Genomic DNA, 26,972 nt, shown 5'->3' on the forward strand with positions numbered 1-26,972 from the left:
TTGCCGTCTATTTTTGTATGCTCCGTTTACTCTTAATTCAGTCGGCTTGAAATTACCATGAGCGCTTTAACTATCACAAGATATCAGTATGCGTGGGAAATCATCGTTGATTAGAAATGACATTACCGCATGCTGAACACATGATTTGAATGCTTCGAATTCTTTGACGCACATGTCTTTGTGCACATCCTTGTACTTTGAAGCAATGCATTGTCCGTAGGTTGTCGCCTGGGCAGCACAAGAAGCCATACCCTTGGATAATTTCGCAAGTCCGCGTACTTCCTTGGATTTCATGTTGGAGATCGACCGCTGTTTCCAAACGTCCATTCACCTAATATAACGACTTCAATGTGATCGCAGTCACAGCCAATCTTGTAAATTTATTGGGCGGCCATTGTCCAAAATCCCTTTGGTCCGCTTCCTCCCGTCGCCCTTTGCACTTCTAGGTCACTTTTATGTCATTTTCCACCAATGAACAACAGCCTCCCTTTCCTCCACCACATCAAGTTCATAACGAAAATTATGAGCTCATGGAGCGACCAGCCAACAATCCGTTAAACGGATCGCCTATGCGTGAAGAAGGCCGTCCGCTCCCAGACGGACCAGCTTTCGATAATAGACAAGGTTCTGAGCAACCGCCGATAACGAATAATAGAGTGGAACCGTTTTATTTCGCCCCTTTTTATCAACCACCGTCTAACACTGAGATGCCGATGTATATATCTCATGCAAATCAACATTACTTCCGTGCTCCTACTAGACAGCCACGCAGATACCGCACCATCAGACGTGTTCCACTTATCAAAGGAAATTTAGTATTGGATTGCCCTGTATCGAATCGCTATTTGGAAGCTGTTCCTAGAAGAGACAGAAAGGAATTCACTCATATGCGATACACGACTGTTACCGCTGATCCTGCGGATTTTGCTGGAAGTTATCATTTGCGACAGGAGCTGATAGGTGATCCACCTACTGAACTCTTTCTGTGCATCACTATGTATAATGTAGTTGCCAATATAATATTTGCATGGAAACAAAATTTCTAACTTTAATTTGGCTCCAAGGAAGACGAGGTGCTATTGTGCAGAACGTTACACGGTGTTATGAAAAACATTTCCCATTTATGTAACAGACACAGATCACAGACATGGGTAAGCAGGTCCATGCGAGCAGTTTCATTTGCGGGAGATGATAAACATTGCAATACCTTTAGGGGATCGACAGTTGGCGAAAAGTGGTTGTATGCATCATTGCTGATGGTCGTGACCATGTTCATCCACGTGTTCTGGATATGTTGTCAGCCATTGGAGTCTATCAAGAAGGCATAGCCAAAAATATTGTGAATTCGAAACCAGTAGAAGCTCATCTTTACGAGGTAATTGCACCGTGGAATTATTCACCCATTCTAGCGTGGACGTTTTATTGATGGTTATTTATGGCTCCACTGATTTCAAAAGTTCACAACGCAAATATCGTTAAATCCGCATCTCCAGTTTAAAGGTGCTTTGGATAAAATTGTTCCGACGCAAATCATTTTTTGTCTCAAAGAGAGGAATCAACGCAAAATCAATTCACACCGATGGTTTTTCCAAGCTTTCTGTCCGTTGCTACGACCTAATATTTGCATGTTACTTGATGTGGGTACACGGCCAGGTCCCACCTCTATCTATAAACTATGGCGAACGTTTCACGTGAATCCTAACGTTGGTGGTGCATGTGGTGAAATCCGAGCCATGACGGGTCGTGCAGGCTGGAATTTGCTCAATCCGCTGGTAGCTAGCCAAAATTTTGAATACAAGATCTCCAACATTCTCGATAAACCTTTGGAATCGATGCTAGGCTACATCCAGGTACTGCCGGGTGCATTTAGTGCCTATCGTTACAGCGCCCTTCTGAACGACGTGAATGGGCACGGACCGCTACAAAAGTATTTTCTCGGCGAAAATTTGCATGGCAGTGAAGCCGGTATATTTGAAGCAAACATGTACCTGGCAGAGGATCGTATTCTATGCTATGAATTAGTGGCAAAAAAACGATCTAGTTGGGTGCTACATTATGTTGCTGGGGCTTATGCGGAGACAGATGTCCCTAGTACGGTAAGTTCAACGTTTGGTGCGAGTTGTCATTGCACGGATTAATTCTTTAATTGTAACCAAGGTTCCTGAATTCATTGCTCAGCGTCGTCGATGGCTCAACGGTAAGTGATTTCTGGGTTTTGATTTTGCTTTCCAGCCATAAGCTGATGACGTGTTGGTGCCGTCCTGTTTCCGGTACAGGCTCCATGTTTTCGGCCATGTATGCATTATTCCACTGGGGCCACATTCTCTCAACCGATCACTCTGTCGCCCGCAAGTTCTGGTTGTTCATAGAGCTTATCTACCTCTCATTTACATGGATTTACTCTTGGTTTGCCTTGGTAAGTGAAGCGAGGGGTTATCATCCCATCAAAATATCTCATGCCAGTTTTTTCCTAACGTTTATCTGGAAGGGCAACTTCTTTTTATGCTTTTTCATTCTGACCAGATCGTTGTCTACGATTGACAATCCTCCATTCTCTTCAGAAACGGCTTTTACTGTTCACACAGCTCTTACTTACGTTTATATCGTTCTGTTAATTATTCTGTCATTGATTGCAATGGGCAATCGGCCTCAGGGGTATTTACATGTGATGAAATGGTTCTAGTCGATGCGACATAATTTTAATGGTTTTTTTTTTATTGCCGGTAGTTCGAAAGCCGCTTATACAATGATCATATTTTTCTTTGCGCTACTGATGATCTACATCATATTTGCATCGATTTGGCTAGCATATTCGGCGATTCATTCTGCCGTCGTGTCTTCGGAAGGCTCTGTGGTGTCTCTCCTAGGCAGTGGTCCTTTTCGAGACATCATCATTTCCATGGCGAGTACTTATGCGGTGTTTCTTCTTTCCAGTTTATTGTTTCTTGACCCGTGGCATATGATCACAAGCTCGCTTCAGTATCTTTTATTGACACCCAGTTATATTAATGTACTGAATACATACGCATTCTGTAATACGCACGACGTCAGGTAAGAGAGATTGAGTGCCGCTGTCATTGTTTTTTCTTGGCGAAAAAAAAAAAAAGTAAATCGCATTTATTAATTTACTGTGTCATGTAGCTGGGGTACAAAGAATATCAATTTTGTTGCCATTGATCTTGGTATTGTCGAAACCAAAAAAGGCCAGACGACGGCGGAAGTTGCTATGCCTGAGCAAAAAGATATGAGATTATTGTACGAAGAAGCCTGTAGTCGTTTGCAACAGAAACCGGAAAAAGTCAAATATCATCGTGATCCACGCACAAAACAAGAAGACTATTATCGCGGTTTCCGTACACGTCTAGTAGTATGCTGGATCCTTAGCAATATCATCTTGGCCGTCATCATTTCTACGGCTCAGAACAGGTCTTGGCTAGGTATTATGTGATGCGGGCAAAAAGAAATATGACTATGCATTGATCAAAAATAATGTAACAGGCAACTTTGAACAGCGCACAAACGGTTATATGGCGTTTATACTCTGGTCTGTCGCAGGCCTTGCGATCTTTCGATTTTTGGGAAGTCTAGTATATCGCATTTCGACCGCATTTTCTTTTTGATTGCTAGTAATTTCAGTTTTGGTCATTGATCACATTAGTGACAAGTTTTGAACAAGAAAATTAGCCGAACGTGATAGAACAAAAGAGGAGTCGATGTTGTTTTGTGTCTATAATGACTACTTCCGGCATACGAGCTGTCAAGTTCCTGCTCATGTCATCACTTAATGCTCTTTGCTGAAAACAGTGCTTCATTCTCGTGGATAATGCAGCTTTGGGCTTTATCCTCCCTCGCCACTTGTTCCTGGTACTTCACAAGCTTCCAAAAAAAAACCATGTTTGCTGCTGCTGACCTTGTAACTCTGATTTTCAGTCAGCACCAAGAAAAAAAGATACGCAAAGACAAGCACTCTGGTCTTTTGAGTGAAAATTATCGACGTCTATTCCTTCGTGATGCAGGGTTCTATGTGGTACAAACGCTAATACGACGAAGGAGGTGAAAGGTTCCTAGAATATTTTTCTTGAGTTTAGGCATCTTAGGGCGATAGCAACGAGTTAACGCAATGATAAATAGGTCAGGCATGGCTACGCTACTATCTTTATTCGATAACCGGCAAATGCATCATCGAGCATAGAGTAAGAACAGAAACATTTGACTCGTATAATTAGAAACGAAAGTCAAACAGCGGCTTAATACTCTATCCTCATTGAACGCGTCTCCCATGAATCAGCGACAATTTTAGTATACTATGCAGTGCAAATTATTATGGCACAACTAAAGTTTGTCTCACACGATAACGTTGGCCTTGTGAAATGTCTGGTTCTTAAATTTACCTTCTGTGGTTTTAGAAAATTCGGAACATGCACGGTAATGGTCCAGTTATTTATGAAATCGCCAAATCAATGTGGCACAACCTGGGATCACAGAATATTTCAAGCTGTCAGGGCGCAGTTCAATTGAAATGCCGCACCAATGAAACATGTTATTACCGCCGTGATGCGCAATGGTGGGATGTCAATGAGGATCCCGGACAGAGGAGGTCAAATGCATGAACATTAATCGTTAGAACAATAGATTACTCTTTTAGAAAAGAGAATGTTGTAAGGGATACGTCTTCTGATTAAAGTTTAAAATAATGACAGCCAGAAAAAGAATTCGCCAAGAAACATGCGTAGTAAGAAAAAGGACACTCCGCGGAGTGAGAATATCAAACGGACATCCTTCCGAAAAAAAAAAAAAAACAATGACTTCAGTCAATGACAGAACACAAAGAAAAATAAAAATAAGAAAACTCCACAGCTGTCTTCCTTTCTTTTACCTTTCTACATGGTAAAAACCTATTACCGTATATATCCTATACGATCTATCATCTTGATCGCAGCCTCGTTCATTTCCATCACGCGCGGCTACCCAACTCCGGTTGTAGCGGAGAAGCCGTATCCTCGTTATGATTCTCCTGCATTCTATGAGCACATCATTGTGATTGGCACCTTGGTAATCCTAGGTGGTATCTTCGCAGGTATTTACTTTGAGTATAACTTGTATGCAGTGTTCAAGGATTTATCAATGCATCTTTCTGTAAAGGACTTACGCTCGGCCTTATGGGCTTGGACGAGACGAATCTTCACGTGCTTATCGAGTCAGGAACATCAGAGGAGAGGAAAAATGCTTCCAAGGTGTTGGCTTTATTGGAGCGTGGAAAGCATTGGGTGCTTGTAACCCTTTTATTGTCCAATGTTATCATCAATGAAACATTACCGATCATTCTTGATGGAGTGCTCGGTGGAGGATGGCAGGCTGTGGTAGCTTCTACCGCTCTCATTGTAATCTTTGGCGAGTAAGTTACCTCTTTTAAATTGCAGACAACTGATCCTTTTTGTTTTTCTTTCCTTTTGGGTTTACATTGTTGATGTATCAAGTCTAATAATATACCTATAGGGTGATTCCACAATGTAAGTTTCATCTTCGAAAATTGCAAGTTGTCGGAAAAAGGCAGCCTTTAATTTGTCGGTTACAGCCATTTGCGTACGGCATGGTTTGGCTATTGGAGCCAAAACTGCATGGTAATAAATCAGAAAATCCCTTTTCTCTCTAATATAATAATATTTGAAGCATAGGTTGATACTGTTATTGATGTATCTCATGTATCCAATTGCTTATCCTACGGCTCTGTTATTGGACTATTTTCTGGGAGAGTCTCACGGAACAATTTACAAGAAAGCAGGTAAGTGGCATGATCTTCCACAAAGTCTGTTGTTTAGAGCACGGCTAATCGGCTTTGATAAGGTTTGAAATCTTTGGTGTCTCTACATTTAGCCGTCAATCCAAGTGATGCGGAGGCCTTAACCGCCGATGAAGTTACCATCATCGGTGCAGTCCTCGACCTGCGATCGAAGCCTGTATCGCAAATCATGACTCCGATTGAAGATGTCTTTACGCTGTCGATAGAGAGTATTCTTGATGAAATTCTCGTGGATAAAGTAAGAAATTGCAAACATTGTTATTCTCTCGATGTAGCTGATTCTCGTAGATTCTCACGGCTGGCTACTCGCGAATTCCTGTCCATAGTGCCGAAGACAAGACGAATTTCATCGGCATGTTGTTGACCAAGCGCTTGATTAAATATGATCCAGAGGACAGGCTTCCGGTCAAGGATCTTCCTATTAGCACGCTTCCTGAAACCGGCCCTGACACAAGCTGCCTCGATATTCTTAACTTCTTCCAAGAAGGCAAAAGTAGGAAATTCAAATTGGGACCCGCAAGATGTTTATCAAAAAAAAAAAAAAAAAACTGGATTCTCATTGTATTTGTGATGCATAGGTCATATGGCATTGGTATCGAACGATCCAGGAGGCTGCACTGGCGCATTAGGCGTGATCACACTGGAGGATGTCATAGAAGAGCTAATCGGAGAGGTATATCCAGTGTAATGCATAATGTAGACCTCCAAACTCATACACTGATAACGATGATTGACAGGAAATTATCGATGAAACGGACGTCTATGTTGATGGTATGCCCTTTTTCACAGAAAATCAGGCACGAAAATAATTTGGCAAATTAACTGAGGTTGTTCTTCATGGGCAGTGCGTAACAAAATCCGTGTAGTGCGCCGTCATGTCACGAATCGGAAAGCGAATCGACTCTTTCTGCTGCCTCGGAAACGACCCGCTGTCCTGTATACAGACAAGTCCGAGGACTTGACTCGAAGTTTATCCAACCATTCCAATTTCAAAGCAATGGAGCCTTATGACAAGACATACGGAGCCATCACTACTGCCGTGAGCGACGAAACTGAACCTCTTCTCCACACAGTACACAACATCGTATACAAATCTTAGCTCGATTGCCAACCTGACACATAAAAAGTCGAGTCGAAATGCGTGATTTATTTTTTTAGCGATGGTGATTTAGTTGGCCTTTCTGCGGAACGACGATCCTATTGAAATATATAAAGCCATTAATCAGCTTTTACCTTGCATAATAACGATCTAATTTCTTACCTTCAGTCAAACGGGCACGACCACCAGTGGGCTGGCAGAGAACAGTGCCGCAGGATGAGCAGAGCACAACGGTTTGAGCATGGCTGAAGACGGTGCTGATGTTCAAGCAGCCTAATTCAATGGGTGAGATTTAAAGTAAAATAGGGACGAGTGATATGAGCCACTTACCGGGGCACTTCACGTCCATGAAGTACGAGTTGGGCGATTGAACCAAACGCTTAAGTTTATGAGAACGCTTCTCGTGTTCCACGGAGGGATTCAACAAATCGACAGCCAACTACATGAACAGAAAAATAATCCTTAGTTACCCAAATTTCGCTCTCCATGACCATCCATCCGTTTTTCATCGTTTTTTGCACTATTCTTCCCATCCACTCTCCCATCCATCGCATAATATAGCTATCCATATATCCATATCATGTTTTTGACAACTTACAGCCATTGGGACTGATACGCAATGCGGAAGAAGGGCTGGACGTGCCAGCGGCCTAGGTGTATCAGCGCAACGCGCCACGGCCGGACCTCCGGAATATCCGAAAAAGTCATATGACCGATGCCGGAATTCAATTCTCCCGCGCCCTTGGGATTGCGAGTTTTTCGGAAATTGAATGTTATCAATGCAAACCGAAATGAAAGTTTATTCCCTCGCGTTGATTGTTGGAATCCAAACTTGCTAGCTATGACCTCTTGTGCTTTGCAAATTGTATCTTAGAATAAGTACAGTTAGAATAGCATATAAAAACGTTCTCGAAGAGGCTACGGATACGATCTTAGAACCGGAAGACTGAGAACGCCGAATTGGGAATTGCTGGTGCTCTTGGCGTCGCAGCCAAGAACCACACTGAACGGCGTGTAGTTGGTTATTTGCTGGGCTGAAGTGGTATACCATCTGAAATTTAGGGTATGTATATGCAGTTGTTCTGACCGAGTATAGCACGAAAATGCAGTGATGTTTTCTTTTCTTATTTTTTGATGTTGGTAAATCCGTTTTTTTGTTTTGTTTTTGGTCAATTGATTTTCAGCACAGTTTCCCTCAAGTATAAGTACTCTTATAACTGAAATAACATATCAGCATATCTCTTCCGATCTTTACAACACTCAGGGTAGCACATTTGTTTTTTCTTTTTACCCTGATTCATACACAAGGTACCTTTGACTCACTCATTTAATATCTCGCTTCTTCCCCGATTTTCAACGGTCAATACTCTCAAATGGTATGATATACACCAACCACAATATATCTAGTGCACATACGACGAACTGTAGGGCACCCTCATGATGTTTGGACAAGTGTTTAACAGGCAAATCGCTCTGAAGGAGCTCTCTTTCGTGCGTGGTGACAGTGGGCAGTGAAGGAAATTTTTGGAGGAAATTGGACAATGTAAGTTTAAATGCGGTGCGCTTTGAAATGGCGCAAGACAAAAGAAGTCAGTTGCATGAAGTCACCGCTGCGCTTTTTTTCCCCTTCGCGTTACAATTTCATGACAACGACATCAAGCAAGGAACAAATAGGAACATAAATGCTTAGAATGCAAATCGGGCGTACCACACAAGCAATGCTTTACGATCACATAAAAGTCAGTTTGACATTCGAAGAAGGTGAGTGCAATGATGTTTATTTCAGTCATGTTTTTAGCCATGCTAGCCAATTTTTTCTGGCAGAGTCAATTAAATTCATCGGGAATGCTCAAGATTATTTGATTTGTCATCTTTGTGCCGGCAAATACATCTACGCTGACTGACGTTGAGCGACATGTGGACACGCATAGCCTACACAAGGTCATATGCGCGGAAAACACTCCTGATGCTCGTAGATACAACGCATCCACGGCAAGCGGAGTTGGAGTGATCCTGGTAGACAGTACGATCATACCCAATAATAGCCGCGACATTGTGCTTCGAACAAGAGGTCATGGCATGCAACGTATCGGTGAAGTGCATCAATATTACGACGCGCTTCATTATGCGCTGATCTTCCCGCACAGTGGTCCCGAACGGAGTATGGACGCACGTTTCCCTAGCGGTGGAAACTTTTACCATCATTTTATGATACAGCTGCTGGTTGATGATGCGCCACAATTTTCACGGTCCATGTGGAGTAATGTAGGTTTCCGTGCATGGAAAAGACTCCTGTAAAATCGAGCTGCAGCAGCAATGTATTGTGCCGATAACGACAGAAACGTCAGACGGCAAGTGGATGGAATCGCCCACTTCATCGGTGCTCGTCATGGGATGTCAGGTGCCGAGGCCGTTCACCGGTTGCTTTCGTTCACCATGGATCGCGACTATTCCCAGCACGCAACGCCTGGCTATCTACATTGAAAACGAGCAGGTTGTACAGTTCCGGGAGGACGAAAATCCGCAGACCGTTGCAGATCGCCCGCATGGACTCCGTGGTTTGCACGAAACCGAATTGATCCTCAGGCACGAGCTCACCTGCCAAGGATTCACTCACAACTGTGGCACAGGCCTACCACGACAAGTCTTCTTTGTGAAGCATCTTTCGCCTGATGATGCTGAAAATAGACTCCTTGCTGCGCAACTGGTGAATGTACACCCTTTGCTATTCAAAAATCATCAAGGCGCACATCTTTATCTACTCGGTGTCCCAAGGAACATCTCGCGATTGCTGGAATCGCAATCAGCCAACAGTTCCAACAATTTCAATATTCTTCTTCGCCGAAAAAACGAACCTTCAATCTACAGTATACCACATCAACTTCAGTAGACAATCTTTTCTTTTTCTGGGTTTGAGCATCGGCTTAACGCAACAACAGCCACTGTACATTACCTCGACGCCAGTTGATGTAAATGCAAAAAGGGTGTTGTATTTTCGGATATAATGGATAAATTCTTTGGATATCTCCTCTTGGCCGGTGAGCAATTGGCGCAGCTCTTCAGGAGGCGGTTGAAGGACGGCCAACTGGTAGCAACATAATGGGAAAATATGTACTTAATGCGTGCAATGTCAGAGGATCTTTAAAGAAACACCCATACCTTCCATAATTGAAGACATGGGAGCAAGTGGGTCGGTATCCTCAACGTCGTCTGCCATATTTCTAGGATTTAAGGGACAGAGCCCAATTGACTCGTTTTGGTGCTGTGTACCGCCACATTGACAAAGTAGATCTATCGGGATCTGAGAAACTGGAAATATCCAAGGCAAATGTATACAATGTGGCAAAATCTTGAATACGCTACTTCCAAAAGAATATGTAAAATATCTTGCTGTTGGGTGATTCACAATTTGTTCCAGAAAAATCAAGAAACAATTCCCGTTGTTGGGAATAAAGCACTCAACACTGTGCTGACGAACATAGGGATCGTGATGATTCCATACATCAAAAAGCGAACAAAGAATTTGTATGGGCTATTTTATGATACGTTGTTGAGAAAAAGATAGTACACCCTCTTACCACACCTTATCACCCAAAAGCTAATGGCTTAGCTGAACGTTGGATATTATACAATCATCCTACAAGCTATTCCCAAAAAGATCCAGGAGCTGGAGCTGACTGTGATTACTACAGTTCAAGCATTCTCGTTATTTTTGCCCCTAATAGAGGAGCTAGTTTAACTTGAAATATATACTGGGCTTTTCATTTTTAATTAACCTTTGCGCATTTTGAAATCAATGGCTTTGTCTTTTTAACCTAGTGACTAGCAGCGCGTGTTGATTTCAAAGATTACAATGTTCTGCTCTCTCGGTCTGTAGTTTGTTGTTGCTGTTAGGGAAGCGGGATAGTAGCTGATTAAAGAGTGTTTGCAAAGTGTCGTGTTCGGTATAATAAAAAAAATTATGCATCCGTTCCTCTTTCATCACATCATGTACATGTTCACGGATAGACGCATACATAATGACGCAGTTCAAATATACTGAGTTTTTATCACACACAAAACCGAATATGTGAGAATGAACGATATAATGACCTTTCTTCAGGAACTAAACCTTGACATGAAATAATCACTCAGTTTACATTCACGAATATCATCCCATTATCGACAGAAGTCTCAAAGACTTACCGTTTCTTTCTTCACTCGTTGTTCATAGGACATTCAATGACAATATCTACATGATAAACGTTTTCCTATAATACGACCAATTCAAATGACTTCCGTCATTAACTATATAAAGACATAGAATGAATAATTGAATGATAATCAACTTTGTGAATGCCGCCCAATTTTTTCCTACCCAGACTCGCAAATCCGGCCCGCATAACCGCAGCAACACCGCACCATAGACGACGTCCGACCCGCAATTTGCCGGACAATTTATACTTATAAATGTAATTTTTGCTAAATTCCCAAAAAGGGTTGTGTAGTGTAGTTCAAACATTTTATTCAGAGGGCAATGGCCAGTCGCACAAGGGCTGATTCGGCCGCCTCGGTGTTTTTAAGGGTTTTTGGGAAGATATAGTTGCTAAACCCCAAAAGGGGAAAAAAAGAAAATAAAAAAATAGCAAAAAATCTAAAAAAGGAAAGGATCGACGAAGGAAAAAAGGAAAAAAAATCCAAAATGGTAAAAAAAGTAAGGAGCAAAGTCGCACAAATTAATGGCCAGGGCGGAGGATAATGACGAGGAAAAGGATGAGAGGTACGTTAATGATTGGAATGAGGCATTGTGGGCTGTTGACGTGCCACACATGCATTAAGGAGTAGTTCACCAGGTGGAGGTTCTGATTCAAAGTCGGTGTCAGATGTTGCAATATCGATCTCCCGGAGGAGTTCCAAGAGGATCGGCCAGAGCTGTTGCCAGTAACGAAGATTAACCTTTGGTCGGCGGGGGAGCTGATTAAGGGCAAAATCGATGGGATGGACTTGGTCGGGCGGTGACGATGGCAGTATTTGCAGGATCCTTTGGATAAAGAAATCCGTGCGCGGACAAACCAGAAAATGAGCACGATGGGCTTTGGGGTCACCACATCGGCAGGCAACAGAAGGAGTGGGTGGGAGCCAGGCCATACGCCAACGGATAAGACGATGTCTTTCTTTGCTGGTGGCCGGCAATAACAGGATTGGGTCCCATACAGGACGACAAAGTCCACGTGAAATCGTCACTGGTGGGTGGCGACTAGCAAGACGTTTGTCTATTTCCCCTTGAAGATGGTTTCGGATGGCTACTTTAAATGGGTCCAATGGCTGGTTCCGAGAAGACGAACGTGCTTGTTCAGCTTGGATCGTCTTGACTTCTTTCCAGAGGGTGTTGCGACGTAGCCTGTTCCATGTCGCATTCCCTCGGCGAGTCTGAAGCTGCGGGATAATACAGCGCAAGAGTGTATCAGCAGGGAGTGTATGAGCACGACCAACAAATTTGGCCTGTAGAATAAGAAAACGAGAAGACATAGAAGGGAGAGCAGCGAGTGAGGCCACAGTGGCGGTCCCTATTGCCTTGCAAAAAGCAGGGCGCCTGAGACACATCCGTAGGCAACACCGTTGGGTGTCCTCGAGTTCCTTCAAGTCAGCTCGGAAAAGGATACAGATCGCTAAACCATATTCGAGAATAGGTCTCGCAAAAATCTTGTAAGCCCGAAGTGAGGCAGTGAGACCAAAGCCGTACATGTGCACACCTGACTCACTCAACGCCCGCATTGCTGCGATTGTCTTGCGATTAGAGTGCGCGAGTAAGGCCTTACGATCTATACCCCACTGAGAAAAAGGAATCCCCAGATATTTAAAAGAAGTACAAGTAGGGAGTTCGTTATTGTAAAGAAAAAAAGAAGAATCAGCCGGAGCGTTGAGGACTTCACACTTGGTGGGACTCCAACGGTATCCAAACAGATAAGAATGAATTTCAGCTACTGCAAGCATCCGATGGACATCTACTGGATAACCAATAATTGCCACGTCATCCGCATACAGCAAACTATTAATAGGGGCCCAAGATCGGCGAGGATCATGGGGAGCAGAATAAGGATCATGGTTAGACCGCAGCTCATCAATAAGAGAACGCGGGTTCGCATGAGTGGAAGAATAAGAAAAAGGCATCCTTGAGCACAGGTTGAGCGAACGCCCAGTGGCTGGCTTAGGTATGCGAATAAGTTGTGGAAAAGAAGATACGGACCGCAATAAGCGGGGTAACGTATCAATAAAGATAGAATAAAGAAAAGGAGAAAGAATACTGCCCTGAAGAACACCTTGCTTTGGCGAAATTTCCCGGGACGCTACGTTTTGTAATATGACTTGGACGACAATGTCATCAAAGAGATTACGCAGTAAGCGAAGCAGTCGTTGGGATACATAATGTCCCAAAAGTTCCCATATGATCAAGCGATTGACACTGTCATACGCAGCTTTAATATCGAGGAAAACAACCACGGGGGAGTAGGCAACTGCTCTTGCCCTTGGACACGAGTATAAAGCCGCATGAGTTCATCGAGACAAAGTGCTTGGTCGAGAGTACCCCGAGAGGCACGAAAACCACCTTGCGCAATGTCTAACTGAGGCATCGTTGAGAGAAGCTCAGGTACCAGGCAACGCTCCAACAGCTTTCGGAAAACCGAGGTAAGACTGATGGGCCTATAACTGGATGGGTCCGATGGTGAACCTTTATTCTTGTAGATCGGGACTACCTGTGCAGTTCGCCACTGCCTTGGGGTCCACGACCACCTCCAACATAAGCGAAAAAGCTTATGGAGAATGACGCTCATGTGGTCAGCCACAGGTTTGAGCATTTCTGCTCGTATGTGGTCAACACCTGGTGCTTTCCGGGACGGCAAGTTCCGGATCGCTTGATAAACAGTGGCCTGAGTCCATGGGATTCGTGTACTGTCCTGGAAATCATCCATTTCTGGTGAGGGTTCCGAACGTAGGTCGATAGAGCCGCCGTACACACTTTCCAGATGGGTCACCATACGGTTAGCATCATGGAGTGGTCCTTCTGGTGATGAGAGGGTCACATTTGAACGTTGCCGAAGCCTCATCCGTTTGATCGCACTACTCATGTTCACAGGGTCTTGGTCCATCTTTTGACAAAATTGTCGCCAGGTGATGCGTCGCGCAATTCGTATCGCTTGTGTCAGTTCGGCACAAGCCGCCTCATACCGGCGACGAATTGTAAGGCGTTCAAAGTCATTGCCAGACCGTCTCCACCTTTGATAAAGGGCTTGACGGCGGTTGGCTAGAGCTTGTAAATTGGCGTTCCAAAACCATTTCCAGGTTTTATCACGGGAATCGGATGGTCCAACGCTTTGATCCAAGGCAGTATAGATAGACTCAATGAGCTTATCCACAAAGCCCTCCAGTTTACAAGCGCGCGACGCATGGTTGTTTTCAATTTCGGAAAGCGCAACTGAGATCCCTTCTAAAAGATCACCCGTAAGATCTTTTAGCCTGTCAGCGTACCTGGCTAATACCTCAGGATCTTGGAATCGCTGAAGTTTCCAGTGGCGTCGGGCAGCATTTGCTCTGGGAAGCTGTGGTATGGGCACAGGTACAAAGGATAGCTCACACAAGTGGTGGTCGGAACTAAGTGACAAGTCACTCCTTATTTGCAATTGCACGTCCAGAATGTTTGTATGCATCGAGATAAAAAAATCAATGATGCTTGCTCCTTGGTGACCTTCAAAAGTGGGTATGCCATACGCCAATTCTGAGTTCCACAAGGTTAAACCCAATGTACTGATCCAGTTGCGTAGCGCAGGGGCTCTGTCGTTGGCACGGTGATCTCCAGTATCACTGCCCAGACGTACGTTCAGATCTCCAAACACAATAGTGTGATCGTCAATCTCCAAGGAACGCCACCTTTTCTCGGCCTCTGCAAGAGAAAGTCGAGGAGGGAGGTACAGGCCATGCAGGGTATAGGGACCAATCCTACACGAAATAACATAAGGATCAGTGATGGCAGAAGGTGAACATGGTGTGGAAAGTCGGGACGGATAAAGAGGGACAGCCCATCGAATGGTCGATGAGCCGATACCTGGCCATAGTTGTGGAATTGTTTCCATTTGGTGTGGATATTTCCTTTTGATAGGAATGTTTCGGTAACGAGGATTATGTCGATTTGGGAAGCGGTGCATTCTTGAAAAAGTTCGTAGTGTTTGGTCCGAAGACCAGCGGCATTAAAAGTAGCGATTTTTAGGCGCTCAGCACTCATTGAGATTCGTCCATTTCAGGACCATCATTTGACGAAGACTGGGTGTTAGTGGTGATATGGGCGGCAGTGTCATTGTTGTCGGTGTTGTCGCTTTGGTCGGCAGCACTGTTTGTACAGGTTCACTGTCTATGGCTGGTTTGCGGGAATCAAGGTAACGTTGGATGATGGTCTCAGAGAGTTGCACAGTGGAGTTAGGCTGGGTAAATGATCGGAGAATGCTGAGCATTAAGTGGTAAGGGAGCCGGGAACCCAGCCGCAACAGGCGATCGGCAACAAGTGATTGGGCAAGGTCGCTTTTTCGGCGTTGGTTTGGTGGCATGGATAGGATCGGCAATCACCTTGGGGTCGAGGATATTGAAGTGCGGATTGATTTGGATACCTTGTTTGTTGAGTAGCGTGATGAGGTCCGATTTATATTCCTGGTTCACAAGTAGAGCGATGATGTTACGAGCGGGGAATTGGACATCCAAAATTCGGGATTGCTGAACTTTGGCCGTAGCAAGGTTTTTCGACTTCACTGTGGGTGAGACGGTGTTTACAATTCAAGTATACGAAAGTATACTGTGATGCGCCCGTGGGGGCGGAAAACAACCGTTGCATCGTTGCAGAGGTGATGGGACGCTTAGCCTTATTGTTTTTGGGCTTGGTAGCAGGGCGGTGGATTTTGGCTTTATCAGCCCAGGTGGGTTTTTTTGCCTCAGTAGGGTTTAGGCGCATGCTTAGAAGCGGCGGTTGTAAGATGCGTTGGGATCGGGGGAGTAGCTGTCTGTGTGGACTGCTTGGGCTTGGGAGCGGGCTTTGGTGGATTTGGCGCTGTTTTTAAGCTGAGCAATTGTTGAAGCAGAGCAGCATTTTGCTGCAGTAGCTCACGTTGCTTGCTCAAGACGGGCGGCACGAGCACGTTCCTCCTGGAAAATTTTTCCAGGGAGCAAAGCGGGAGTTGAACATTTCAAGAAATGTATTCAGGCAGGTGGCAATTGTTGGGATCAACTGGTAGACCAGTAGGTCCGAAATCAAAAGGGTTGGGCGTGGCAGTGGTGTTGGTGTTGGACAGATTATTTTCTGTCATGTTGGGGGTACGTCGTTTCGTGATCGAGGGAACGTCGGTGAATGAAAATTTCGAATTTGCTGGGCGGTTGGAAATTTCGGAAATTGCGGAAATCTGGCGTTTGCCGAGAACTTTGGGCGGGATATCGATAAGTTCGGGATCGATAGGCTTTTTGTTTTTTGCGTTTTTTGTCAGTTTGACTCGGTGTTTTGACTCGGGACAAAAAGAGGTATTTTCGGGGAAGGTTGGGTGACTGTTTTGAGGTATTTTTGGCGGAATGTTACTAGTAAAAATTGCTGTTTTCGGCGAAAGAAAAAACTATAAAAGAACAAAGAAGATACGCGCGCGACCTCGACAATGTCTCGGTTGTGTAGTGTAGTTCAAACATTTTATTCAGAGGGCAATGGCCAGTCGCACAAGGGCTGATTCGGCCGCCTCGGTGTTTTTAAGGGTTTTTGGGAAGATATAGTCGCTAAACCCCAAAAGGGGAAAAAAAGAAAATAAAAAAATAGCAAAAAATCTAAAAAAGGAAAGGATCGACGAAGGAAAAAAGGAAAAAAAATCCAAAATGGTAAAAAAAGTAAGGAGCGAAGTCGCACAAATTAATGGCCAGGGCGGAGGATAATGACGAGGAAAAGGATGAGAGGTACGTTAATGATTGGAATGAGGCATGTGGGCTGTTGACGTGCCACACATGCATTGAGGAGTAGTTCACCAGGTGGAGGTTCTGATTCAAAGTCGGTGTCAGATGTTGCAATATCGATCTCCCGGAGGAGTTCCAAGAGGATCGGCCAGAGCTGTTGCCAGTAACGAAGATTAACCTTTGGTCGGCGGGGGAGCTGATTAAGGGCAAAATCGATGGGATGGACTTGGTCGGGCGGTGACGATGGCAGTATTTGCAGGATCCTTTGGATAAAGAAATCCGTGCGCGGACAAACCAGAAAATGAGCACGATGGGCTTTGGGGTCACCACATCGGCAGGCAACAGAAGGAGTGGGTGGGAGCCAGGCCATACGCCAACGGATAAGACGATGTCTTTCTTTGCTGGTGGCCGGCAATAACAGGATTGGGTCCCATACAGGACGACAAAGTCCACGTGAAATCGTCACTGGTGGGTGGCGACTAGCAAGACGTTTGTCTATTTCCCCTTGAAGATGGTTTCGGATGGCTACTTTAAATGGATCCAATGGCTGGTTCCGAGAAGACGAACGTGCTTGTTCAGCTTGGATCGTCTTGACTTCTTTCCAGAGGGTGTTGCGACGTAGCCTGTTCCATGTCGCATTCCCTCGGCGAGTCTGAAGCTGCGGGATAATACAGCGCAAGAGTGTATCAGCAGGGAGTGTATGAGCACGACCAACAAATTTGGCCTGTAGAATAAGAAAACGAGAAGACATAGAAGGGAGAGCAGCGAGTGAGGCCACAGTGGCGGTCCCTATTGCCTTGCAAAAAGCAGGGCGCCTGAGACACATCCGTAGGCAACACCGTTGGGTGTCCTCGAGTTCCTTCAAGTCAGCTCGGAAAAGGATACAGATCGCTAAACCATATTCGAGAATAGGTCTCGCAAAAATCTTGTAAGCCCGAAGTGAGGCAGTGAGACCAAAGCCGTACATGTGCACACCTGACTCACTCAACGCCCGCATTGCTGCGATTGTCTTGCGATTAGAGTGCGCGAGTAAGGCCTTACGATCTATACCCCACTGAGAAAAAGGAATCCCCAGATATTTAAAAGAAGTACAAGTAGGGAGTTCGTTATTGTAAAGAAAAAAAGAAGAATCAGCCGGAGCGTTGAGGACTTCACACTTGGTGGGACTCCAACGGTATCCAAACAGATAAGAATGAATTTCAGCTACTGCAAGCATCCGATGGACATCTACTGGATAACCAATAATTGCCACGTCATCCGCATACAGCAAACTATTAATAGGGGCCCAAGATCGGCGAGGATCATGGGGAGCAGAATAAGGATCATGGTTAGACCGCAGCTCATCAATAAGAGAACGCGGGTTCGCATGAGTGGAAGAATAAGAAAAAGGCATCCTTGAGCACAGGTTGAGCGAACGCCCAGTGGCTGGCTTAGGTATGCGAATAAGTTGTGGAAAAGAAGATACGGACCGCAATAAGCGGGGTAACGTATCAATAAAGATAGAATAAAGAAAAGGAGAAAGAATACTGCCCTGAAGAACACCTTGCTTTGGCGAAATTTCCCGGGACGCTACGTTTTGTAATATGACTTGGACGACAATGTCATCAAAGAGATTACGCAGTAAGCGAAGCAGTCGTTGGGATACATAATGTCCCAAAAGTTCCCATATGATCAAGCGATTGACACTGTCATATGCAGCTTTAATATCGAGGAAAACAACCACGGGGGGAGTAGGCAACTGCTCTTGCCCTTGGACACGAGTATAAAGCCGCATGAGTTCATCGAGACAAAGTGCTTGGTCGAGAGTACCCCGAGAGGCACGAAAACCACCTTGCGCAATGTCTAACTGAGGCATCGTTGAGAGAAGCTCAGGTACCAGGCAACGCTCCAACAGCTTTCGGAAAACCGAGGTAAGACTGATGGGCCTATAACTGGATGGGTCCGATGGTGAACCTTTATTCTTGTAGATCGGGACTACCTGTGCAGTTCGCCACTGCCTTGGGGTCCACGACCACCTCCAACATAAGTGAAAAAGCTTATGGAGAATGACGCTCATGTGGTCAGCCACAGGTTTGAGCATTTCTGCTCGTATGTGGTCAACACCTGGTGCTTTCCGGGACGGCAAGTTCCGGATCGCTTGATAAACAGTGGCCTGAGTCCATGGGATTCGTGTACTGTCCTGGAAATCATCCATTTCTGGTGAGGGTTCCGAACGTAGGTCGACAGAGCCGCCGTACACACTTTCCAGATGGGTCACCATACGGTTAGCATCATGGAGTGGTCCTTCTGGTGATGAGAGGGTCACATTTGAACGTTGCCGAAGCCTCATCCGTTTGATCGCACTACTCATGTTCACAGGGTCTTGGTCCATCTTTTGACAAAATTGTCGCCAGGTGATGCGTCGCGCAATTCGTATCGCTTGTGTCAGTTCGGCACAAGCCGCCTCATACCGGCGACGAATTGTAAGGCGTTCAAAGTCATGGCCAGACCGTCTCCACCTTTGATAAAGGGCTTGACGGCGGTTGGCTAGAGCTTGTAAATTGGCGTTCCAAAACCATTTCCAGGTTTTATCACGGGAATCGGATGGTCCAACGCTTTGATCCAAGGCAGTATAGATAGACTCAATGAGCTTATCCACAAAGCCCTCCAGTTTACAAGCGCGCGACGCATGGTTGTTTTCAATTTCGGAAAGCGCAACTGAGATCCCTTCTAAAAGATCACCCGTAAGATCTTTTAGCCTGTCAGCGTACCTGGCTAATACCTCAGGATCTTGGAATCGCTGAAGTTTCCAGTGGCGTCGGGCAGCATTTGCTCTGGGAAGCTGTGGTATGGGCACAGGTACAAAGGATAGCTCACACAAGTGGTGGTCGGAACTAAGTGACAAGTCACTCCTTATTTGCAATTGCACGTCCAGAATGTTTGTGTGCATCGAGATAAAAAAATCAATGATGCTTGTCCTTGGTGACCTTCAAAAGTGGGTATGCCATACGCCAATTCTGAGTTCCACAAGGTTAAACCCAATGTACTGATCCAGTTGCGTAGCGCAGGGGCTCTGTCGTTGGCACGGTGATCTCCAGTATCACTGCCCAGACGTACGTTCAGATCTCCAAACACAATAGTGTGATCGTCAATCTCCAAGGAACGCCACCTTTTCTCGGCCTCTGCAAGAGAAAGTCGAGGAGGGAGGTACAGGCCATGCAGGGTATAGGGACCAATCCTACACGAAATAACATAAGGATCAGTGATGGGCAGAAGGTGAACATGGTGTGGAAATCGGGACGGATAAAGAGGGACAGCCCATCGAATGGTCGATGAGCCGATACCTGGCCATAGTTGTGGAATTGTTTCCATTTGGTATGGATATTTCCTTTTGACAGGAAGTTTCGGTAACTAAATTATATCGATCTGTGAGGTGGTGCATTCTTGGAATAATTCGTAATGTTTGGTCCGAAGACCAGCGGCATTGAAAAGTAGCGATTTTTAGGCGCTCAGCACTCATTGAGATTCGTCCATTTCAGGACCATCATTTGACGAAGACTGGGTGTTAGTGGTGATATGGGCGGCAGTGTCATTGTTGTCGGTGTTGTCGCTTTGGTGGCAGCACTGGTTTGTACGGTTCCTGTCTATGGCTGGTTTGCGGGAATCAAGGTAACGTTGGATGATGGTCTCAGAGAGTTGCACAGTGGAGTCAGGCTGAGTAAATGATCGGAGAATGCTGAGCATTAAGTGGTAAGGGAGCCGGGAACCCAGCCGCAACAGACGATCGGCAACAAGTGATTGGGCAAGGTCGCTTTTTTCGGCGTTGGTTTTGGTGGCATGGATAGGATCGGCAATCACCTTGGGGTCGAGGATATTGAAGTCGGATTATTTGGATCCTTGTTTGTTGAGTAGCGTGATGAGATCCGATTTATATTCCTGGTTCACAAGTAGAGCGATGATGTTACGAGCGGGGAATTGGACATCCAAAATTCGGGATTGCTGAACTTTGGCCGTAGCCAGATTTTTTCGCACTTCACTGTGGGTGAGACGGTGTTTACAATTCAAGTATACGAAAGTATACTGTGATGCGCCCGTGGGGGCGGAAAACAACCGTTGCATCGTTGCAGAGGTGATGGACGCTAGCCTTATTGTTTTTGGGCTTGGTAGCAGGGCGGTGGATTTTGGCTTTATCAGCCCAGGTGGGTTTTTTTGCCTCAGTAGTGGGTTTAGGCGCATGCTTAGAAGCGGCGGTTGTTAGATGCGCTGGGATCGGGGAAGTAGCTGTCTGTGTAGACTGCTTGGCTTGGGAGCGGGCTTTGGTTGGGCTGGTGTTGTTTTCAAGCTGAGCATTGTTGAAGCAGAGCAGCATTTTGCTGCAGTAACTCAGCGTTGGCTTGCTCAAGACGGGTGGCACGAGCACGTTCCTCCTGAAAAAGTTTTTCCAGGGAAGCAAAGCGGGAGTTGAACATTTCAAGAAATGTATTCAGGGCAGGTGGCAAATGATTGGGATCAACTGGTAGACCAGTAGGTCCGAAATCAAAAGGGTTGGGCGTGGCAGTGGTGTTGTGACAGATTATTTCTGACATGTTGGGGTACGTCGTTTCGTGATCGAGGGAACGTCGGTGAATGAAAATTCGAATTGCTGGGCGGTCGGAAATTTCGGAAATTGCGGAAATCTGGCGTTTGCCGAGAACTTTGGGCGGGATATCGATAAGTTCGGGATCGATAGGCTTTTTGTTTTTTGCGTTTTTTGTCAGTTTGACTCGGTGTTTTGACTCGGGACAAAAAGAGGTATTTTCGGGGAAGGTTGGGTGACTGTTTTGAGGTATTTTGGCGGAATGTTACTAGTAAAAATTGCTGTTTTCGGCGAAAGAAAAAACTATAAAAGAACAAAGAAGATACGCGCGCGACCTCGACAATGTCTCGGTTGTGTAGTGTAGTTCAAACGTTTTATTCAGAGGGCAATGGCCAGTCGCACAAGGGCTGATTCGGCCGCCTCGGTGTTTTTAAGGGTTTTTGGGAAGATATAGTCGCTAAACCCCAAAAGGGGAAAAAAAGAAAATAAAAAAATAGCAAAAATAGCAAAAAATCTAAAAAAGGAAAGGATCGACGAAGGAAAAAAGGAAAAAAAATCCAAAATGGTAAAAAAAAGTAAGGAGCGAAGTCGCACAAATTAATGGCCAGGGCGGAGGATAATGACGAGGAAAAAGGATGAGAGGTACGTTAATGATTGGAATGAGGCAATGTGGGCTGTTGACGTGCCACACATGCATTAAGGAGTAGTTCACCAGGTGGAGGTTCTGATTCAAAGTCGGTGTCAGATGTTGCAATATCGATCTCCCGGAGGAGTTCCAAGAGGATCGGCCAGAGCTGTTGCCAGTAACGAAGATTAACCTTTGGTCGGCGGGGGAGCTGATTAAGGGCAAAATCGATGGGATGGACTTGGTCGGGCGGTGACGATGGCAGTATTTGCAGGATCCTTTGGATAAAGAAATCCGTGCGCGGACAAACCAGAAAATGAGCACGATGGGCTTTGGGGTCACCACATCGGCAGGCAACAGAAGGAGTGGGTGGGAGCCAGGCCATACGCCAACGGATAAGACGATGTCTTTCTTTGCTGGTGGCCGGCAATAACAGGATTGGGTCCCATACAGGACGACAAAGTCCACGTGAAATCGTCACTGGTGGGTGGCGACTAGCAAGACGTTTGTCTATTTCCCCTTGAAGATGGTTTCGGATGGCTACTTTAAATGGATCCAATGGCTGGTTCCGAGAAGACGAACGTGCTTGTTCAGCTTGGATCGTCTTGACTTCTTTCCAGAGGGTGTTGCGACGTAGCCTGTTCCATGTCGCGTTCCCTCGGCGAGTCTGAAGCTGCGGGATAATACAGCGCAAGAGTGTATCAGCAGGGAGTGTATGAGCACGACCAACAAATTTGGCCTGTAGAATAAGAAAACGAGAAGACATAGAAGGGAGAGCAGCGAGTGAGGCCACAGTGGCGGTCCCTATTGCCTTGCAAAAAGCAGGGCGCCTGAGACACATCCGTAGGCAACACCGTTGGGTGTCCTCGAGTTCCTTCAAGTCAGCTCGGAAAAGGATACAGATCGCTAAACCATATTCGAGAATAGGTCTCGCAAAAATCTTGTAAGCCCGAAGTGAGGCAGTGAGACCAAAGCCGTACATGTGCACACCTGACTCACTCAACGCCCGCATTGCTGCGATTGTCTTGCGATTAGAGTGCGCGAGTAAGGCCTTACGATCTATACCCCACTGAGAAAAAGGAATCCCCAGATATTTAAAAGAAGTACAAGCAGGGAGTTCGTTGTTGTAAAGAAAAAAAGAAGAATCAGCCGGAGCGTTGAGGACTTCACACTTGGTGGGACTCCAACGGTATCCAAACAGATAAGAATGAATTTCAGCTACTGCAAGCATCCGATGGACATCTACTGGATAACCAATAATTGCCACGTCATCCGCATACAGCAAACTATTAATGGGGGCCCAAGATCGGCGAGGATCATGGGGAGCAGAATAAGGATCATGGTTAGACCGCAGCTCATCAATAAGAGAACGCGGGTTCGCATGAGTGGAAGAATAAGAAAAAGGCATCCTTGAGCACAGGTTGAGCGAACGCCCAGTGGCTGGCTTAGGTATGCGAATAAGTTGTGGAAAAGAAGATACGGACCGCAATAAGCGGGGTAACGTATCAATAAAGATAGAATAAAGAAAAGGAGAAAGAATACTGCCCTGAAGAACACCTTGCTTTGGCGAAATTTCCCGGGACGCTACGTTTTGTAATATGACTTGGACGACAATGTCATCAAAGAGATTACGCAGTAAGCGAAGCAGTCGTTGGGATACATAATGTCCCAAAAGTTCCCATATGATCAAGCGATTGACACTGTCATATGCAGCTTTAATATCGAGGAAAACAACCACCGGGGGAGTAGGCAACTGCTCTTGCCCTTGGACACGAGTATAAAGCCGCATGAGTTCATCGAGACAAAGTGCTTGGTCGAGAGTACCCCGAGAGGCACGAAAACCACCTTGCGCAATGTCTAACTGAGGCATCGTTGAGAGAAGCTCAGGTACCAGGCAACGCTCCAACAGCTTTCGGAAAACCGAGGTAAGACTGATGGGCCTATAACTGGATGGGTCCGATGGTGAACCTTTATTCTTGTAGATCGGGACTACCTGTGCAGTTCGCCACTGCCTTGGGGTCCACGACCACCTCCAACATAAGTGAAAAAGCTTATGGAGAATGACGCTCATGTGATCAGCCACAGGTTTGAGCATTTCTGCTCGTATGTGGTCAATACCTGGTGCTTTCCGGGACGGCAAGTTCCGGATCGCTTGATAAACAGTGGCCTGAGTCCATGGGATTCGTGTACTGTCCTGGAAATCATCCATTTCTGGTGAGGGTTCCGAACGTAGGTCGACAGAGCCGCCGTACACACTTTCCAGATGGGTCACCATACGGTTAGCATCATGGAGTGGTCCTTCTGGTGATGAGAGGGTCACATTTGAACGTTGCCGAAGCCTCATCCGTTTGATCGCACTACTCATGTTCACAGGGTCTTGGTCCATCTTTTGACAAAATTGTCGCCAGGTGATGCGTCGCGCAATTCGTATCGCTTGTGTCAGTTCGGCACAAGCCGCCTCATACCGGCGACGAATTGTAAGGCGTTCAAAGTCATGGCCAGACCGTCTCCACCTTTGATAGAGGGCTTGACGGCGGTTGGCTAGAGCTTGTAAATTGGCGTTCCAAAACCATTTCCAGGTTTTATTACGGGAATCGGATGGTCCAACGCTGTGATCCAAGGCGGCGTAAATAGACTCAATGAGTTTATTCACAAAGCCCTCCAGTTTACAAGCGCGCGACGCATGGTTGTTTTCAATTTCGGAAAGCGCAACTGAGATCCCTTCTAAAAGATCACCCGTAAGATCTTTTAGCCTGTCAGCGTACCTGGCTAATACCTCAGGATCTTGGAATCGCTGAAGTTTCCAGTGGCGTCGGGCAGCATTTGCTCTGGGAAGCTGTGGTATGGGCACAGGTACAAAGGATAGCTCACACAAGTGGTGGTCGGAACTAAGTGACAAGTCACTCCTTATTTGCATTTGCACGTCTAGAATGTTTGTGTGCATCGAGATAAAAAAATCAATGATGCTTGTTCCTTGGTGACCTTCAAAAGTGGGTATGCCATACGCCAATTCTGAGTTCCACAAGGTTAAACCCAATGTACTGATCCAGTTGCGTAGCGCAGGGGCTCTGTCGTTGGCACGGTGATCTCCAGTATCACTGCCCAGACGTACGTTCAGATCTCCAAACACAATAGTGTGATCGTCAATCTCCAAGGAACGCCACCTTTTCTCGGCCTCTGCAAGAGAAAGTCGAGGAGGGAGGTACAGGCCATGCAGGGTATAGGGACCAATCCTACACGAAATAACATAAGGATCAGTGATTGGCAGATGGTGAACATGGTGTGGAAAATCGGGACGGATAAAGAGGGACAGCCCATCGAATGGTCGATGAGCCGATACCTGGCCATAGTTGTGGAATTGTTTCCATTTGGTATGGATATTTCCTTTTGACAGGAAAGTTTCGGTAACTAAAATTATATCGATCTGTGAGGTGGTGCATTCTTGGAATAATTCGTAATGTTTGGTCCTAAGACCAGCGGCATTGAAAGTAGCGATTTTTAGGCGCTCAGCACTCATTGAGATTCGTCCATTTCAGGACCATCATTTGACGAAGACTGGGTGTTAGTGGTGATATGGGCGGCAGTGTCATTGTTGTCGGTGTTGTCGCTTTGGGTGGCAGCACTGTTTTGTACGGGTTCTCTGTCTAGGGCTGGTTTTCGGGAATCAAGGTAACGTTGGATGACGGTCTCAGAGAGTTGCACAGCGGAGTCAGGCTGAGTAAATGATCGGAGAATGCTGAGCATTAAGTGGTAAGGGAGCCGGGAACCCAGCCGCAACAGACGATCGGCAACAAGTGCTTGGGCAAGGTCGCATTTTTCAGCGTTGGTCTTGGTGGCATGGATAGGATCGGCAATCACCTTGGGGTCAAGGATATTGAAGTCCGGATTTATTTGGATGCCTTGTTTGTTGAGTAACGTGATGAGATCCGATTTATATTCCTGGTTCACAAGCAGGGCGATGATGTTACGAGCGGGGAATTGGACATCCAAAATTCGGGATTGCTGAACTTTGGCCGTAGCAAGGTTTTTACGCACTTCACTGTGGGTGAGACGGTGTTTACAATTCAAGTATACGAAAGTATACTGTGATGCGCCCGTGGGGGCGGAAAACAACCGTTGCATCGTTGCAGAGGTGATGGGACGCTTAGCCTTATTGTTTTTGGGCTTGGTAGCAGGGCGGTGGATTTTGGCTTTATCAGCCCAGGTGGGTTTTTTCGCCTCATTGGAGGGTTTAGGCGCATGCTTAGAAGCGGCGGTTGTAAGATGCGTTGGGATCGGGGGAGTAGCTGTCTGTGTGGACTGCTTGGGCTTGGGAGCGGGCTTTGGTGGATTTGGCGCTGTTTTTAAGCTGAGCAATTGTTGAAGCAGAGCAGCATTTTGTTGCAGTAGCTCAGCGTTTGCTTGCTCAAGGCGGGCGGCACGAGCACGTTCCTCCTGGAACAATTTTTCCAGGGACGCAAAGCGGGAGTTGAACATTTCAAGAAATGTATTCAAGGCAGGTGGCAATTGATTGGGATCAACTGGTAGACCAGTAGGTCCGAAATCAAAAGGGTTGGGCGTGGCAGTGGTGTTGGTGTTGGCGACAGAATTATTTTCTGACATGTTGGGGGTACGTCGTTTCGTGATCGAGGGAACGTCGGTGAATGAAAATTTCGAATTTGCTGGGCGGTTGGAAATTTCGGAAATTGCGGAAATCTGGCGTTTGCCGAGAACTTTGGGCGGGATATCGATAAGTTCGGGATCGATAGGCTTTTTGTTTTTTGCGTTTTTTGTCAGTTTGACTCGGTGTTTTGACTCGGGACAAAAAGAGGTATTTTCGGGGAAGGTTGGGTGACTGTTTTGAGGTATTCTTGGCGGAATGTTACTAGTAAAAATTGCTGTTTTCGGCGAAAGAAAAAACTATAAAAGAACAAAGAAGATACGCGCGCGACCTCGACAATGTCTC

General features: G+C 45.8%; 4 protein-coding genes across 4 annotated transcripts; 2 read left to right on the top strand and 2 right to left on the bottom strand.

Moving 5' to 3' along the window:
• Positions 1-52: 52 nt before the first annotated feature.
• On the bottom strand, positions 53-294 carry BYT42DRAFT_618201 (uncharacterized protein; the record flags this gene model as incomplete). The annotated part of the gene is made up of 2 exons (XM_051572256.1): positions 53-70; positions 127-294. 2 exons carry the CDS (start codon positions 292-294, stop codon positions 53-55), a joined length of 186 nt encoding a protein of 61 aa, XP_051418817.1.
• A 419-nt stretch (positions 295-713) lies between these two features.
• BYT42DRAFT_504700 (chitin synthase 1) lies at positions 714-3,620 on the top strand (the record flags this gene model as incomplete). Its single annotated transcript, XM_051564988.1, has 10 exons — positions 714-1,004; positions 1,065-1,151; positions 1,214-1,375; positions 1,458-2,096; positions 2,158-2,197; positions 2,277-2,416; positions 2,489-2,655; positions 2,728-3,051; positions 3,142-3,437; positions 3,499-3,620. The coding sequence occupies 10 exons, from the start codon at positions 714-716 to the stop codon at positions 3,618-3,620; spliced, it is 2,268 nt and encodes a 755-aa protein (XP_051418818.1).
• A 1,192-nt stretch (positions 3,621-4,812) lies between these two features.
• Positions 4,813-6,961, top strand: BYT42DRAFT_648785 (uncharacterized protein). Its single transcript, XM_051572748.1, has 10 exons — positions 4,813-5,077; positions 5,143-5,395; positions 5,497-5,510; positions 5,576-5,621; positions 5,676-5,782; positions 5,845-6,038; positions 6,089-6,293; positions 6,379-6,473; positions 6,538-6,571; positions 6,646-6,961. The coding sequence occupies exons 1-10, from the start codon at positions 4,885-4,887 to the stop codon at positions 6,897-6,899; spliced, it is 1,395 nt and encodes a 464-aa protein (XP_051418819.1). The 5' UTR covers positions 4,813-4,884; the 3' UTR covers positions 6,900-6,961.
• BYT42DRAFT_587557 (40S ribosomal protein S27) lies at positions 6,962-7,597 on the bottom strand. Its single transcript, XM_051570179.1, has 4 exons — positions 7,498-7,597; positions 7,230-7,338; positions 7,062-7,172; positions 6,962-6,997 (listed from the first exon to the last, which is right to left on the bottom strand). Exons 1-4 carry the CDS (start codon positions 7,501-7,503, stop codon positions 6,969-6,971), a joined length of 255 nt encoding a protein of 84 aa, XP_051418820.1. The 5' UTR covers positions 7,504-7,597; the 3' UTR covers positions 6,962-6,968.
• Between the last annotated feature and the right edge of the window lie 19,375 nt (positions 7,598-26,972).

Source organism: Radiomyces spectabilis, assembly GCF_025331425.1.
Source record: "Radiomyces spectabilis strain NRRL 2753 chromosome Unknown BYT42scaffold_16, whole genome shotgun sequence".
NCBI classification, from domain to species: Eukaryota; Fungi; Mucoromycota; class Mucoromycetes; order Mucorales; family Radiomycetaceae; genus Radiomyces; species Radiomyces spectabilis.

What these genes read in the sequence shown, in the direction of transcription:
- BYT42DRAFT_648785 (XM_051572748.1), top strand. Translation starts at nt 4,885, where the DNA reads ATGGTAAAAACCTATTACCGTATATATCCTATACGATCTATCATCTTG. An exon ending in AACAATTTACAAGAAAGCAG is followed by an intron (nt 5,783 to 5,844) that starts GTAAGTGGCATG and finishes GGCTTTGATAAG; the next exon opens with GTTTGAAATCTTTGGTGTCT. An exon ending in TAGAAGAGCTAATCGGAGAG is followed by an intron (nt 6,474 to 6,537) that starts GTATATCCAGTG and finishes GATGATTGACAG; the next exon opens with GAAATTATCGATGAAACGGA.
- BYT42DRAFT_587557 (XM_051570179.1), bottom strand. An exon ending in CATGGACGTGAAGTGCCCCG is followed by an intron (nt 7,173 to 7,229) that starts GTAAGTGGCTCA and finishes CCATTGAATTAG; the next exon opens with GCTGCTTGAACATCAGCACC. An exon ending in TCGTGCCCGTTTGACTGAAG is followed by an intron (nt 6,998 to 7,061) that starts GTAAGAAATTAG and finishes ATATTTCAATAG; the next exon opens with GATCGTCGTTCCGCAGAAAG.